The following is a 14,523-nucleotide window of genomic DNA, read 5'->3' as shown; positions in this document are numbered from 1 at the left end:
CATATTGATGGGATCACAATATATGTAGCCTTTTCTCATTGGCATCTTTCACTTGGTAATATGCATTTAAGGCTCTTTCATGTCTTTTCATAACTTCATAGCTCTCACTCTCTTTTTTTAGTACTGAATAATCCACTGTCTTATGTACCACAGTTTGTTTATCCATTCACCCACTGACATCATGGTTGCTTCCAAGTTTTGGCTATAAAGTTGGAATATAACCTTATGTGGATAAGTTTTATTTATATAAAATTATGAATAGAGATGCTCTAAACATTTGTGTGTAGGTTTTTGTGAGGACTTAAGTTTCAGTTTCTTTGGGTAAATATCAAGGAGCATAATTGCTGGACTGTATGGTAAGATCATGTTTACTTTTGTAAGAAACCACCAAATTTCTTCCAATGTGGCTGGACCCTTTTGCATTTCCAACAGCAACAAATGAGAGTTAAATATCATTGCCATTTTTTGGAATTATCAGTATTCCCAATTTTGGTCATTCTAATAGGTATATCTCATTGTTTTAATTTGTATTTCTTTGATGATATGTGATGAGGAGTATCATTTCATATGCTTATGTTTATGTTTATGTTATCTATACATCTTTAAATGGGGTATCTGTTAAGGTCTTTGTCCTATTTCAATCAGATTGTCTTCCTGAGTTCTAAGCATTCTTTGTATATTTTTGGATAACAGCACATATTTTCTATCAGTGGCTTGTCTTCTAGTTCTCTTAATATTGTGTTTTATAGAGCAGAAGTTTTAATAAGTTCAACTTACTGATCATTTTTTCAAGAATTATGCCTCTGTATTTAAAAAGTCATGACCATACCCAAAGTCATCTAGGTTTTCTCGAATTTATCAATTTGGAGTTTTATAATTTTTCATTTTATATTTAGGTGCGTGATCTATTTTGAATTTTTATGAAGGTTATGGTCTGTTGTGTAGATTCACTTTTCTTGCATGTGTATATCTAGCTATTACAGCACCATTCATTGAACAGAATGCCTTTGCTCCTTTGTCCAAGATCAGTTGACTGTATTTATGGAGGTCTATCCTGGGCTCTCTGTTCTGGTCCATTGATCTATTTGTTTATTCTTACTGTAGGTTTTATAGTAAGTCTTGAAGTCAGGGAGTGTCAATCCTCCAATCTTATGTGACTCCTTTAGTATTATGCTGGCTATTCTGGGTCTTTTGCCTCTCCATGTAAATTTTAGAATTATAATATCCATTAAGAATTAGCTGGGATTTTGCTTGTGATTGTATTGAATCTATAGATCGGTTGGGAAGAACTGACATCTTGACAGTGTTCAGTTTTCCTATTCATGACATGGAATATCTCTTCATTTATGTAATTTTTTGATTTCATTCATTAGAGTTCTTCAGTTTTTGTCATATAGATCTTGTATATATTTTGTTAGGTTTATACCTCAGTATTTCTTTTTAAATGCTAATATAAATAATATTGTAGTTATTTAAAATTTTATTAGTTTCATGTATACAGTGCATCGGTTAGCCACTTATATAGTTTATAAAACAATCCCCCAATTGCTCTTTTTCTTCTCTGGCTATAATAGTATTATATTTTTAATTTCAAATTCCACTTTCCATTGTTGAGATATAGAAAAAAGATCGACTATTATATATTAACTTTGTATCCTGCAGCTTTGCAATAATGGGTTATTAGTTCCAGGAGGTGTTTAAAAATTTTTTTAAAATTATTTTATTTTTTGGGTTTTCCACATGGGTGTTCATTTCATATGCAAACAAAGACAGTTTTATGTTTTCTTTTTCACTCCATATGCCTTTTTCTTCTTCTTCTATTTATTTTTTATTTTTTGCCTTGTTGCATTGGCAAGGACTTTCTGTGTGATCTTAAAGAGAAGTGGTAAGAGGGACATCTTTGCTTTGTAGCTAATCTTAGTGGGAAAATGTTGAGTTTCTCACCTTGAGTGTGATGTTAGCTGTAGGTTTTTTGAAGATATTCTTTATCAAATTGAGGAAGTTCTTCTTTATTCTAGCTTCTTGAGGTTTTTTTTTTTTTTAGCATGTATGTATATTGGGTTTTTGTCATATGCATCTATTTATGTGATCATGTGATTTTTCCGTTTTAGTCAGATTTGATTTTTAAACTTGGTTTTAGATGTATAATATCTTGGACAAATTATTTGAATTTTCTAAGGCTTAGTTTCCTGATGGGAACAATCTACATATAGGAATTTATAAGAAACAGAATGAAAATAGCTCATCTACTTCATAGGTTGTGAGAACTATTTATGATAATAAATATCAAGTGTTTTTCTTAATTCCTATTCATGTAATAAACACTTGGTAAATAGTAATTGTCAGCTGTCCTTGGTAAATACTAGATAATAAACATAATAACATTAGAAAATAAGCCTCTGAAAAATAATGAAGTTAGTTCATCTAATGAGACTGGTCAATAAAGTAAAATGTAAATTTGAGTGGAAATTGTCAAATAATTTGTTTATGGACTGAGGGCAGTTTTTATTGCTCAAACCACATTTGATTATTTTAGGATAACTTAAGAACAGTTGTCATTTTAATTAATGCACTTAAATCATAATGAAAGTTGTTTTATAATGATTCTTCTCTTTCGAAACAGATTCAAGATTTTTGGAAAGTTGCCACTGCTTTCTTTACGAATCTCAGATAAAAAACTGCAAGGGATTTTGGAATTGATTGAAAGCATTCCAAAACCCACACCTGCAACTGAAGTGCCTGTCAAACAATTTCAGGTAATGTTATTTACAAAATTAATAAAAGTACAAATTAAAAAATATTTTCACCAAGAGTATTTGTAACAACCACAGAAATTTTGGGTAAACAACCAATTTTAAATAGACCTTTAAAAATTTTATTTTAAAAGAAAAGAGTCTATGGCCATGCTATCCTGAACAAGCCTGATCCCATCTGATCTTGGAAGCTAAGCAGGGTCAGGCCTGGTTAGTACTTGGATGGGAGACCCCATAGGAAGACCAGGTGCTATAGGTGTAAAAAATAAAATAAGGAGGGATTGTAAGCTGACAAGGTCCTTGCAATCTGTGAGGTCAACCAAGGGTTGCCTTGCCTTAAAAAAAAAAAAAAAAGAAAGAATTCATCTATATTAATTGAATTGTTTCTTTTTGTTCTTTTAAGTTTTTTCATACATTTTGGATAGCCACTCTTATCAGATAAATGTTCGTTAACATTTTTTCCCAATCTCTGTGTTTTCATTTCCCTTTCTTGATAATGTCCTTTCATGTATACAGTTTTAAAATTTGAAGTCCAATTTATATTTTTCTTTTGTTGCTTATGCATGGTTATTGTTTGCTGTCACATCTAAGAAGTTCATATCCAAATCCAAGATCATGCAGCTTTATCCATCTTTTCTTTAATGATTTGATGCTTTTTAAAGCTCTTATATTTATTTTGACCATTTTGAGTAAATTTTTACATACAGTGTGAGGTAGGGTATCAAACGTCATTCTTTTCATGTTAATCTCATTGTCTCCTTCCCATTTTTTAAAGAGACTGTTCTTCCCACTGAGTGGACTTGGCACCATTGTCAAAAATCAGTTGACCATAGTCATATAGAATGATTTCTAGACTTATGTCTACTGGTCAATAAATGTCTGTTCTTATACTAATACCATACTATTTTCATTACTGTAGCTTTGTGTAATAGTTTTGATTTGGTAAATGTGAGTCTTTTAATTTTATCCTTTATCATGATTGTTTTAGTTATCCATGCTCCTTGCAGTTGCTGGTGAATTTTTGGATTGGCTTTTCCATTTCTGCAAAAAATGCAGTTGACATTTTAATGGAATCTGCAGACCACTTGTGTAATGTTCCCATGTTAAAAAGATTAAATCTTCCAATCTTTGAACACAGATGTCTTTCCATTTACTCAAATCTTCTTTGATTTCTTTCAGAAATATGTTATAGTTTTCATTGTACAGCTTTTTTACCTCCTTGTTTAATATTTTTGCTAGATAGTTTATTCTTTTGGATACTAGTGTAAATGGAATTATTTCCTTAATTTCATTTCTGGATTGTTCATTGTGGGTCCATCAAACCACAACGGATTTACATGTTGATCCTGATATCCTGCAGCTTCGCCGACTTTAGTTATTGGCATTTGTAGTTGCTTTTGTGAATTGTGCTGAATTTTCTCTATGTAGGATCATGTCATCTGAGAATAAATATGGTTTAACTTCTTTTTCAACTTGAATGTTTTGTTAATTTTCCTTAAGTAATTATTATTATTACATAACATTAGTGCAAGAGAGCATCTTTGTCTTTTTTCTGATGTTAGGGGGAAAGCTTTCAGTCTTTCATCATTGAGTATGATGGTAGCTTTGAGTTTTTCATAAATGCCTATCATCATGTTGAGGAAGTTCTCTACATCTCCATTTTTGTGCGTTTTTTTTTTTTTATCATGAAATGGTATTGATCTTTGTCAAATTCTTTTTCTGCCTCAATCTAGCTTTTTTATTTTATTAATCTGGTGTTTTGTGATGATTTTTATGTTGAACCACCCTTGCTTTTCCTAGCATAGATTCTACTTGGTTATGATGTATAACCCTCTTAATAGCCTGTTGGGTTTGATTGATAGTATTTTGTTCAGGATTTTTACATCTGTGTTCAAATGGCATATTAGTCTATAGTTTTCTTTATTTGTCGTGTATTTGTCTAACTTTGTTATCAGGCCTAAGTGATTGAGTTAGAAATGTCCTTGCCTCTTATTTTTTGAAGAGTTTGAGAAGGAAAGTTTTCATTCTTTTTCAAAGGTTGATAAAATTATCTAGTGAAGCCTTCTGACTGTTCTTTCTTAGGAGGATTTTGATTTCTGATTCATACTCTTGTTAAGAGCCTGTTCATATTTTCTGTTTCTTCCTGAGTCAATTTGAGTAATTGTGTCCTTCTAGGAATTTGTCCATTTCATCTAGGTTATCCAATTGTTCATAGAATTTTTTATATTTATTTTTATTTCTGTAACGTTGGTAGTAATTTGATTTTGATTTATTCATACTTTTTCTTTTTGTCTTAGTTTAGCTGAAGTTTTGCCCATTTTGTTGATCTCATCAAAGAACCAGCTCTTGGTTTTGTTAATTCTCTCCATTGTTTTTCTGTTCAGTATTTCATTTATTTTTGCTATAATCCTTGTATTTCTTTATCTTTGGTAGCTTTTGGTTTAGTTTGATCTTTATTTTCTAACTCTCTGAGGTATAAAGTGAAGTTATTGATTTGAAATCTTCTGTTTTAATGTGTGCTTTCTTAGAGCAATGTATTTCCCTTTGAGCACTGCTTTCAAGGTATCCCATAAGTTTTCTTATGATGTGTTTTCATTTTTCTTCAAATATTTCTACAAAATATTTGTAGTTGCTTTTGTGACTTTTTCTTTGACCCATTGATTTTTTTAAAAAGTGTACCGTTCAATTTTTATTTATGATTTTTACAGTTTTCCGTCTGTTATTGGCTTTTAGCTTGATTGTATCATGGTCAGAGAAGATACTTTACATGATTTAACTCATTTAAAAATTTTCGACACTTATTTTGTAGTCTAACATGATCTGTTCTAGAGAATGCTTTACATGTACTTAGAAAGAATGTATATTCTCTTTTTGTTGGGTGAAGTGTTCTATATGTGTCTATTCTGTCTTTTTGGTATACAGTGTTGTTCAGGTCCTTTTTCTCCTTATTGATCTTATGTCTAGATGCGCTGTTCTTTATTGAAAGTGAGATATTGAAGTTGAACTATTTCTAGAACTTTCTATTTCTTTTATTTTGTCAATGTTTTCTTCAGATAGTTTGGGACTATATTGGTGCATATGTTTATAATTGTTGTATCTTCCTAATGATTTATTTGTTATATAACTTTTTTGGCTTTTGTTACAATTTTTCTTGTAAAATCTTTTGTTTAAAATCAATATAACCCTTGTGTTTTGATTGCTATTTCTATTAAATATCTTTTTTCATCCTTTCATGTTTTTGTTAATTTATGTATTTAGATCTAAAGTGAATCTATTATAGACAGCATGCCATTGGATCATATGTATTTTTTTACCCATTCAGCCAGCTTATGCCTTTTGATTGGATGTTTCAATCCATTGATCTTTAAAATAATGACTAATAAGGAAGGACTTTCTTCTGCCTTTTGCTTTTTGTATTCTTTATGTCTTATACTCTTTGTCCCTCAATTTCTCTGTTACTGCCTTTTTTTTGTGAGTAGTCAATATTTCAGAGTGAACTACGTTGGTTTCCTTCTAATTTTCTTTGTGTATACTTTTAGATATTTTCTTTATGGTTAGTATGTCAATTGTATTTAACATTATTTATTTATAATATTGTGTTTTGAATTGATACCATCTTAACTTAAATAGCATACAAAAACTCTTCGCCAGTACAGTTCTGTCTTTTATACATTGGGTTCTCATTAACAGTTACCATTTTTTATATATTTTTCTTTTAAGTGTGTAGAAAATAAAATGTCTACATGTGAACTATAAATACAATATTTACTTGCTTACATATTTGCCTGTGTGTTCATCTTTACTGGAGATCTCTATTTCTTTGTATGGCTTTGAGTTTACTATCCCGTGTTTTTCACATCAACCTGAAAGATTCTCTGGCATTTCTTGTTGGGCAAGTCTGGTGATAACAACTCCTTTTCAGATGTTGTTTGGCAGTGTCTTAATTTCTCATTTTTTTAAAGAATAATTTTGCCATGTATAGAATTCTTGGTTCATTATTTTTCTTTCAGCAGTTTAAATATAATTTCATTACTTTTTTCCTTAGTGTTTCCTATTGAAACTGGCTGGTAATTTATCAGGGATTTCTAGTATGTGGTGACTTTCTTCTCTCATTGTTTTCAAGTTTCTCTTTTTTTTTGACTGTCTTTTAACTGTTTATAATATATTTCATGTGGATCTGTTTGAGTATGTTATTTTGATTTCGGTAAACTTGTTTTTTTAGATTCACATTTTTAATTAAATTTGTGGACATTTTTTGGCTATTATTTTTTAAGGTATTTTTCTACCCCATTTTCTTTCTGTTCTCCTGCTGGTATTCTCATAATGCATATATTGACTCACTTGATAGTGTCCCAGAGGTCCCTTAGGTTGTAGTTACTTTTCTTTATTCTTTTGTCTTGACAGTTTTGGTTGGCCTGTCTTGGTGTTTACTGATTCTTCTGCTAGCTTAAATCTCTTATTGAGATTTTTCTTTTAGTTATTGTACTTTTCAGTTCTAGAATTTCTATATCATTTCTCCTTGTAATTTCTATCTCCTTATTGGTATTTTCTGCTTGTCATGGCCTCATCATTCTGTTTTCCTTTAGTTCTTCATGCTTCTTTCTACTACTCTTAACATATTTAAGACAATTTAAAGTTTTTTTGCAGTTAAATCCATACTTTAAGTGCTTTCTCTTTACTGTTGCTGGTATTTTCTCTGTTCATGGGCCTTACTTTCTTGTTTCTTTGCATGCATTATCTTACTGTAACCAGACAGAGGAATTATGAAAGAAAAAAAAAAAAACCCTACAGACTAATACGTTCATGAACATAGGTGAAAAATCCTTAACAATTATTACCAAATAGTATAATATTTAAAAAATATAATATGTTATAACCAAATCCATTTAAGAAAGCAAAAGTGGTTCACCAGTCAATGTTATTAACCACATTCACAAAGGATAAAAAGTATATAGAAGAGGAAAAATCCATTGACAAAAGCTAATAACCATTCGTGATAAAAAAAATTCTTTATGCCCTCAGAATAAAAAGGAGCCTCCTCAACCTGATAAGAGAACACCTAGGAAAAACCTATAGTTCACATCATTCTCAATTTGGAAAAGACTAAACGCTTTCTATCTAAGATCAAGAATAGTGTAAGAATGCCTTTTCTCTCTACTTTTATTCAAATTTAAACTAAAGGTTCTAGTCTCTGCAGAAGTCAAGAAAAATACAGACTGGAAATGAAAACATAAAACTGCCTTCATTGTAGATAACATGATTATTTATGCAGAAGGATATAAGGAATGAGGAAAAATACCACTAATAATAGTAAGCAAGTTTAGCAACATTGCAAGATACATTATCAATGTAAATAGTTTTTTTTAAAAAAACTATTAAGAAAAAATTCCATTAATAATAACATTAAAGAAGTTAAAAACTTAGGAAAAATTTAGCAAAAGAAATGCAAGTCGTATGTACCTAAAACTACGAGACATTTCTGGGAAAAGTTAAAGGAGACCTAAATAGAATGATATTCATAGTTGGAAACTGACTTTATTAAGATAGCAAATATCTCCAAACTTTATAGATTTCTCATGATCTCACTCAGAATACCAAAAGATTTTTCTCCTGGGAATTAAAGTACATATGGAAATATGAGGGGCATGTAGTAGCCAAAACAATTTTGGATAAGAGTAATGTTTGAAGATTTCTAATACTCGATTTGAAGTTTTATTTTATAGCTGTTTTTTTCAAGAAAGTGCTGTAATGGTATATTAGACTATAGGTCAATAAAGTCGAATAGAGTCCAGAAATAAATCCACAGTATAATATGCAGTTAATGTATACTTGATTTCTTACAAAAGTGCCAGTCCAACTAAGTAGGGGAAAGATAATCTTTGCAATAAGTTCTGAAATAACTAGATTATTATGTGGAAAAAATTATATGGAAAAAAATGAACATCGAACCTTACCTTATACCATACCTGGAATTTAACTTGAAATGGAACATAGACCTAAATGAAATGTCCAAGGGTTTAAACTTTCTTTGTCATAAAACATAAGAGAAAATCTTTGAGTTCTTGTAGTAAGTACAGATACCTTGGGATTTAAAAAGCACAAACATAGAAGAAGAAAAATAAATTACACTTCATGAAAATTAAAATTTTTTATTTCAAAAGACACGAAGGACACAAATAGGAAATGAATTGACAAATATGTGAATAGGTTTTTTATTATTCATCAGAAAAATGCAAAACAAACTAATCTTTTATGAATTTAGATGTAAAAAAATTTTATTACATACAAATTAAAATTAGGGCAGCACAGTCATTACCTTTGTGTGGTATGCCTGATGATTGTGAGGAGCATGGCGTAGGCTTCTTAGTTGCTGGTAATGTTCTGTTCTTGGATCTGGATTTGGGTGATGAATGTGTTTACTTTTTGAAAATTTATTGAACTTTATTCTTAGGTACTTCTGTGTAGTAGGTTATATTTTAATAAAAATCTTTTCCCAAAAGAAACAGGATTCCAATCACAAATAACACAAACCTATAATATGACATGTAACTATTACACATTTGTGAAATTGTGATTAAAACTAGGGTGAAATTGCCAGTGGCATTGGCAAAATTTTAAATATCTGGAAACATTAAGCATTAGTGAGGATGTGGAGCCATACAAACTCTAATACTGACATCGTGTAATGTGTTGCAATCACTTGTGAAAACAGTTTGATAGGGTAGTAAATATGCAATTCTGCTCTTTGATATATATGCACCATGGAAAGTTTTGCATATCAGCACTGGGAAGAAGTTTCAAGGGCACTTATAATGCCACTGTGAGTAAAAGCAAAACTCTATAGCAATACCGATTTTTATCAACAGTATAGTGGACAAAAAAATAGTGGTTTATTCATCAGTGGAATACAGTATAGCAGCAAGAATGAAATGTAGATAAAATGTAAAGATTGTTCTGTAGAATAATGTCACAGAAAAATATATGAGATATTTCCTTTTTCGACAGTGTAGAAAGATGCAGAGGTAAAATGCATTATGTAGAGAACCATTTATAAGAGGTTAAAAACAAAGTAAATAAAAGCAAGATCATGATCAGTGGTAGGGAATGCAATCAAAGCACATTAAGTTCCTCTAGGTAAAGGTATGTTTTGTTTCTTGGCCTGGGCGGAAGATTCAGAAGTGTCTTTTACTATGTTTTTAAACTGTGTTATATGTTTTTATATGCTTTATTTCCCAGAACAGTAAAAAAGGAAGTTTACTGAAACATTTTTTAAAAATTAAAAATAAAACTACAAGCTCTTCAAATCTAGAGGCTTTAAATATTGAGTCTTGTGGTTGTTTCTCATGGATGTTCTGGAGTTGGCTTCCTTATTCTATAAGACACCGAGTTTAGAAATATCTAAGATCTTTCTACTCAAGGCCTGTTAAAGAAATACTTAAAATAGTTCAACAATTTATATTTAGCCTTGAAATTGTAAAGTAACTTTTTTAAGTATACATTTTATAATTTACTTTTCTAATTCAGACTGGATTTTTGTTTTTCAGTGAATTCAAATTAGAGCTGTGTGTGGGTTGAGGTGTTTTGTTTTCATTTTTTTGAGGGGGATCAAAATTGTTTTAGGACTTTGGATAAAAGTCTTTGTGGTAATTAAAAGTGAGTTATTTTTCTTCTAGGTTCAGAAGTCCACTTCTTTGGGAACATCACAGATTCCACAGAAAATGCTTCCTCTCTTGGAAATTCCATGTGTTGAAGATGGTAAAATGAAGTGACTTTAGGAAATTTTCCTCATTATAAATATCTTATGGAAATCATTTTTTAAAATTTATTTTGAGACCATATAAAAAATTTCAGGCATTAGCAGATATTTGTATATTTTTCAGAAATTTTACTAAAATTCCCTTGAAATAATATAATTTGGATGTTAGAGTTGTTTTTGCAGTGGGATTTTGGTCCATGTTCACAAGGACCACAAGTAATTTAATGATCTGAATCTTCCTGTGAGCTAGGAGACCCCAAGAAACTTTGTAGACATCCAGTTCATAATATGTTACTTAGTTATTTGGAGAATTTTGTTACTGTTTTTTACTTTTTATATTTTCCTATAATTAAAGGAATAAAATCAAGCTTTAATACATTTATACATGAACACTAGTAAATATTTTGACATCAAATAGCAGCTTTTTCTTGGCTACTTTGGAAAGAAAAATAAAAAACTGTATGTTTTCAGGTTTAAGACTTGCAGAATTGCCAAATGTTAAATAATAGACATTGCCAAGTTGATCAGTTTTCTAGAGAATGTTTTCCTTTATGTGTGGTGGCGGGGGAGGGGAGATGAGGGAGAAGATGTTGTTTATGAGGTAATATACCCTAAATTCAGCCTTAGGTAATTAGGGATATACTTCAGCTGGTTTTAGTTTCCTTTAAACCTTTTTTTAATGGTTTTACTAGTTTTGGAGTTTTTCGTAATAGCGAATTCTAGAAATATGTCATATATACTTATATACATATAGATACACACATATATACTACTTATATATATATATACACACATATATACTACTTCACACACACACACACACACACACACACGAAGTAGTGCTTCATCTCAGTTTCTTCATTCAAGCTTCAGGACCTGCCTTCTGCTTTTAATGTAGAGATTCTAACTAATTATCCTGTTTCACTGTCCATGTAGAATGAGCATGTTAGTTTGTTCCTCTGAGTATTAATGATGTGGTAATCATTGGCATTGTCTTTTGCTATCCAGTTTTCTTCAACAGTTTTCAGATAGACCACTGATTTTAAAAAGTGACATTAAGCTAATGATTGCATTTTGTAATTTTTAATACTTGTCATCAAGAATGTTATTTGTTCAGATATAATCTATATTTTTAAAAACTTGTTTTCTCATCTTCACAATTTTTGAAATAGACCCTTCTTAGTATTTTAGTATTCATATTTATTTCAGAAAAAAATTATTAAAATCTTAAAAGTAAATCATTTTGATTATTGACTTAGTGTTCTGTGGTATTTAGATTCAGAGGAGGAATTTTTTGATGCACCAGGTAGTCCCTTGGAAGTACCTGATCAGTTAACTAAAGTTAAAAGTTATCAACAAAAAAAGGCTCAGAAGCTGGAGTGCACAAAAAATATGATTCAGTATAAAATAAGATTCGAAGTGCCAGAGGTACGTACCATGGTAAAATCGATGTGGTTTATTTAAATTGTTATTTCTGTTCACAGCTTATTTACATACTCTTATTACTTAGACGCACTGTTGCTTTTGTCCTGTTTAAGCTGAATCTAGATGTTACTGTGTGGTTCTCCCTCTTTCTTGAAGATTAATTTCTTAAATGAAGAATCAGGGCTTAGTTGATATATTATGGTATTTAACACATTTATTAAAAATAATTTTTGTGCAATGTGTGTATTGTATGGTTGTGTACTTATAAAACCTTCCCTAGGTTTTAAATACATATCATTTATATCATATATATACCTCATATGTCCTATACCATGATCCACATAAGCAATTTTTATTTAGATAATGATAGTTTATTTTTTTCTTTCTTCTCCAGGTATTGATTCAGTTTTATCACCTTGTTGGAGATTGTGAATTACCTGTGGTAGAAATTGAGGTTTTAGGATTGGGCACAGAAATTGAACTTAGAACATTTGATTTGAAAGCCAATGCCTTTTTGAAAGAATTCTGCTTAAAATACCCAGAATACTTGGGTAAGAATTTCTGTTTTTTAAAATAAATAATTTTATTGTTTGACTACCTACTGTAGAGCTTTTAATTCTCTAGGCTTTAAATAAGTACATTTGATAAAACATTCATAGAAAAATATCATATTATGAGTTAGTCTTTAACTTTTAAACTTGGGAATCTAGGTAGACCAGATAGAAAACGAAGATAATTTTTTTTCATTAAGGGAAATAAAAGTCATAGTTTAATTTTATTTTTAATTATTTGTATTAAAATTATTGGGGCAGTATTGGTAAATAAAATCAAATAGGTTTCAAGTTCTAATTCAGTAATATATCTTATGTATATTCATTGTGTTCACCACCCAAAATTAAATTTCCTTCTGTCACCAAATATTTGACCCCCTTTATATCTATCTACTGTCCCTCTTCTCAACTTCTCTCTGGTAACCACTAATCTACTGTCAGTGTCCATGAATCTTGTTTGTTTTTTGCTTTTAGTTTTACATCCCATATATGAGTGAAAATGTTCTCAACTTTTTCTGACTTCTCTTAGCATGATAATCTCAAGATCCATGTGTCACAAATGGAATCTTACGGCAGCGTAATATTCTCTTGTATGTTTATACCACATTTTTATCCATTCACCTATCAAAAGACACTTCAGCTGTCTTTGAAGGGCAGTGGGGGATTTAAGCTTCTGAAAAGGCCCTGAAGTTCTGGTACTGGCCCAATAGTCAGATGTAATTCTCTACTGCTTCCTTCCAAATCAGCCTGACTGAGTGGGTCTGGAGTGGATTGTGAGAGCCCAGCGGTGTGTGTGGCTATCTTCCTTCTGGTAGTGCTAGCTCTCAAGCTTTATCTGCCTTGCTTCTATTTCTTCATCTCTGTCACTGGGACTGGCTGCAGTGCGTGTTTCAGCTCTGGTTACTGAAATTTTCCTGGGGCTCAGTGATAACTCTAGGAGGGTGGGGAGTAGAAGGGAGGGCATGCTCTGGAAAGGTGGGGATAGGTGGCCAGGCGCTGTGATTCAGCTTTCTGCTAAGACACAGCTGACTGACATCCCTCTGCATTTGGTCTCTGCCATGCTCTCTGACCTGATCACTGTGCTCCATAGTGTGGAATATACTGATCACTCAGGCAAGACTGTTAGGGGCTTCAAAGAGTTAAAAAACCACTGTGTAAATTCTCCCCTCTCCCTTGTTCTGGGGGGGAACTTCATTCCCTCAGTGCTTGTCCTTGTGTACCTCTCTCTGTTTTTACCTCCCTTTCTTGCACAATTCACCCTTTCAGATGCTCTGATGCACCGATCTCTTACATGTGCTTGTGTGTAGGTTGAGTGTTATTTGTTGGATTGGAGATGTTCAGCTTGTAATTTCAGGGGGAGAGATCAGGGGAGAGATCCCTCATGCTGCCATGTTTCTGACATCACTCCAGAAATACGCTCAGTCAAGGTTTAATTTTAAATCTACTTAACTGGATACTACAACTCTGAATTTGTTTCCTATTGATACTGCAACAATTTACCACAAACAGTGTCTTATAACAATATAAATTTACTGTCTTAAGATGTCAAGAGTCCCTTTTTGGATCCTGTAAGAGAAGATTATTTCCTTACTCACTCAAGTGTTGACAGAATTCAGTTCCATGTGGTTTTGTTTCCCTGCTGAATGTTAGGTGAGGGTTGTTCTTAGCTCCTAGAGGAATCTCTGAGTTCTTGCACATAGTCCTCTGTTTCTCAGTACAAACACAGGGTGTTAGATCCTTTTCACATTGTCATCTCTCTAACCTCTTTTGCTTTTTTCTTCTACTCTTAAAAATGAAGGTGATTAGATTGGTTATATCTGAACAATCCAGGATAATTTCCTGTTAACCTTAACTTCCTCTGCGAAGTCCATTTTGCCACATGAAGTAACATATTTTCAGGTTTTGAGGGATTAGACCATGGAGATGCTTGAGGGAAGGGGAGTGTGGCGTTATTTCGCCTACTGTAAACACTTTATGTTCCAGAATTATAAAGGATAAATTATACCTGAGAAATTATTTCCACTTGCTGCACTAGGCA

At 31.5% G+C, this 14,523-nt stretch overlaps 1 protein-coding gene and 1 pseudogene across 9 annotated transcripts in view; both read left to right on the top strand.

Annotated features, from left to right (window-relative positions):
- The window catches only part of VPS13A (vacuolar protein sorting 13 homolog A), a 192,145-nt gene that overhangs the window by 61,324 nt on the left and 116,298 nt on the right, over positions 1 to 14,523 (top strand). For all 9 annotated transcript variants that reach the window (XM_036218237.1, XM_036218236.1, XM_036218235.1 and 6 more), the window contains 4 exons: positions 2,624 to 2,756; positions 10,427 to 10,508; positions 11,786 to 11,937; positions 12,329 to 12,485. In XM_036218237.1, the coding sequence (XP_036074130.1) occupies positions 2,624 to 2,756; positions 10,427 to 10,508; positions 11,786 to 11,937; positions 12,329 to 12,485 (524 nt within the window). The remainder of the gene's footprint in view (positions 1 to 2,623; positions 2,757 to 10,426; positions 10,509 to 11,785; positions 11,938 to 12,328; positions 12,486 to 14,523) is intronic.
- On the top strand, positions 2,894 to 3,012 carry LOC118600915 (annotated as a pseudogene).

This window comes from Rousettus aegyptiacus, unplaced genomic scaffold (genome assembly GCF_014176215.1).
Source record: "Rousettus aegyptiacus isolate mRouAeg1 unplaced genomic scaffold, mRouAeg1.p scaffold_m13_p_3, whole genome shotgun sequence".
Taxonomy (NCBI): Eukaryota; Metazoa; Chordata; class Mammalia; order Chiroptera; family Pteropodidae; genus Rousettus; species Rousettus aegyptiacus.
Note: the sequence above shows the minus strand (reverse complement) of the source record. Positions and strands in the feature narration are given on the sequence as shown.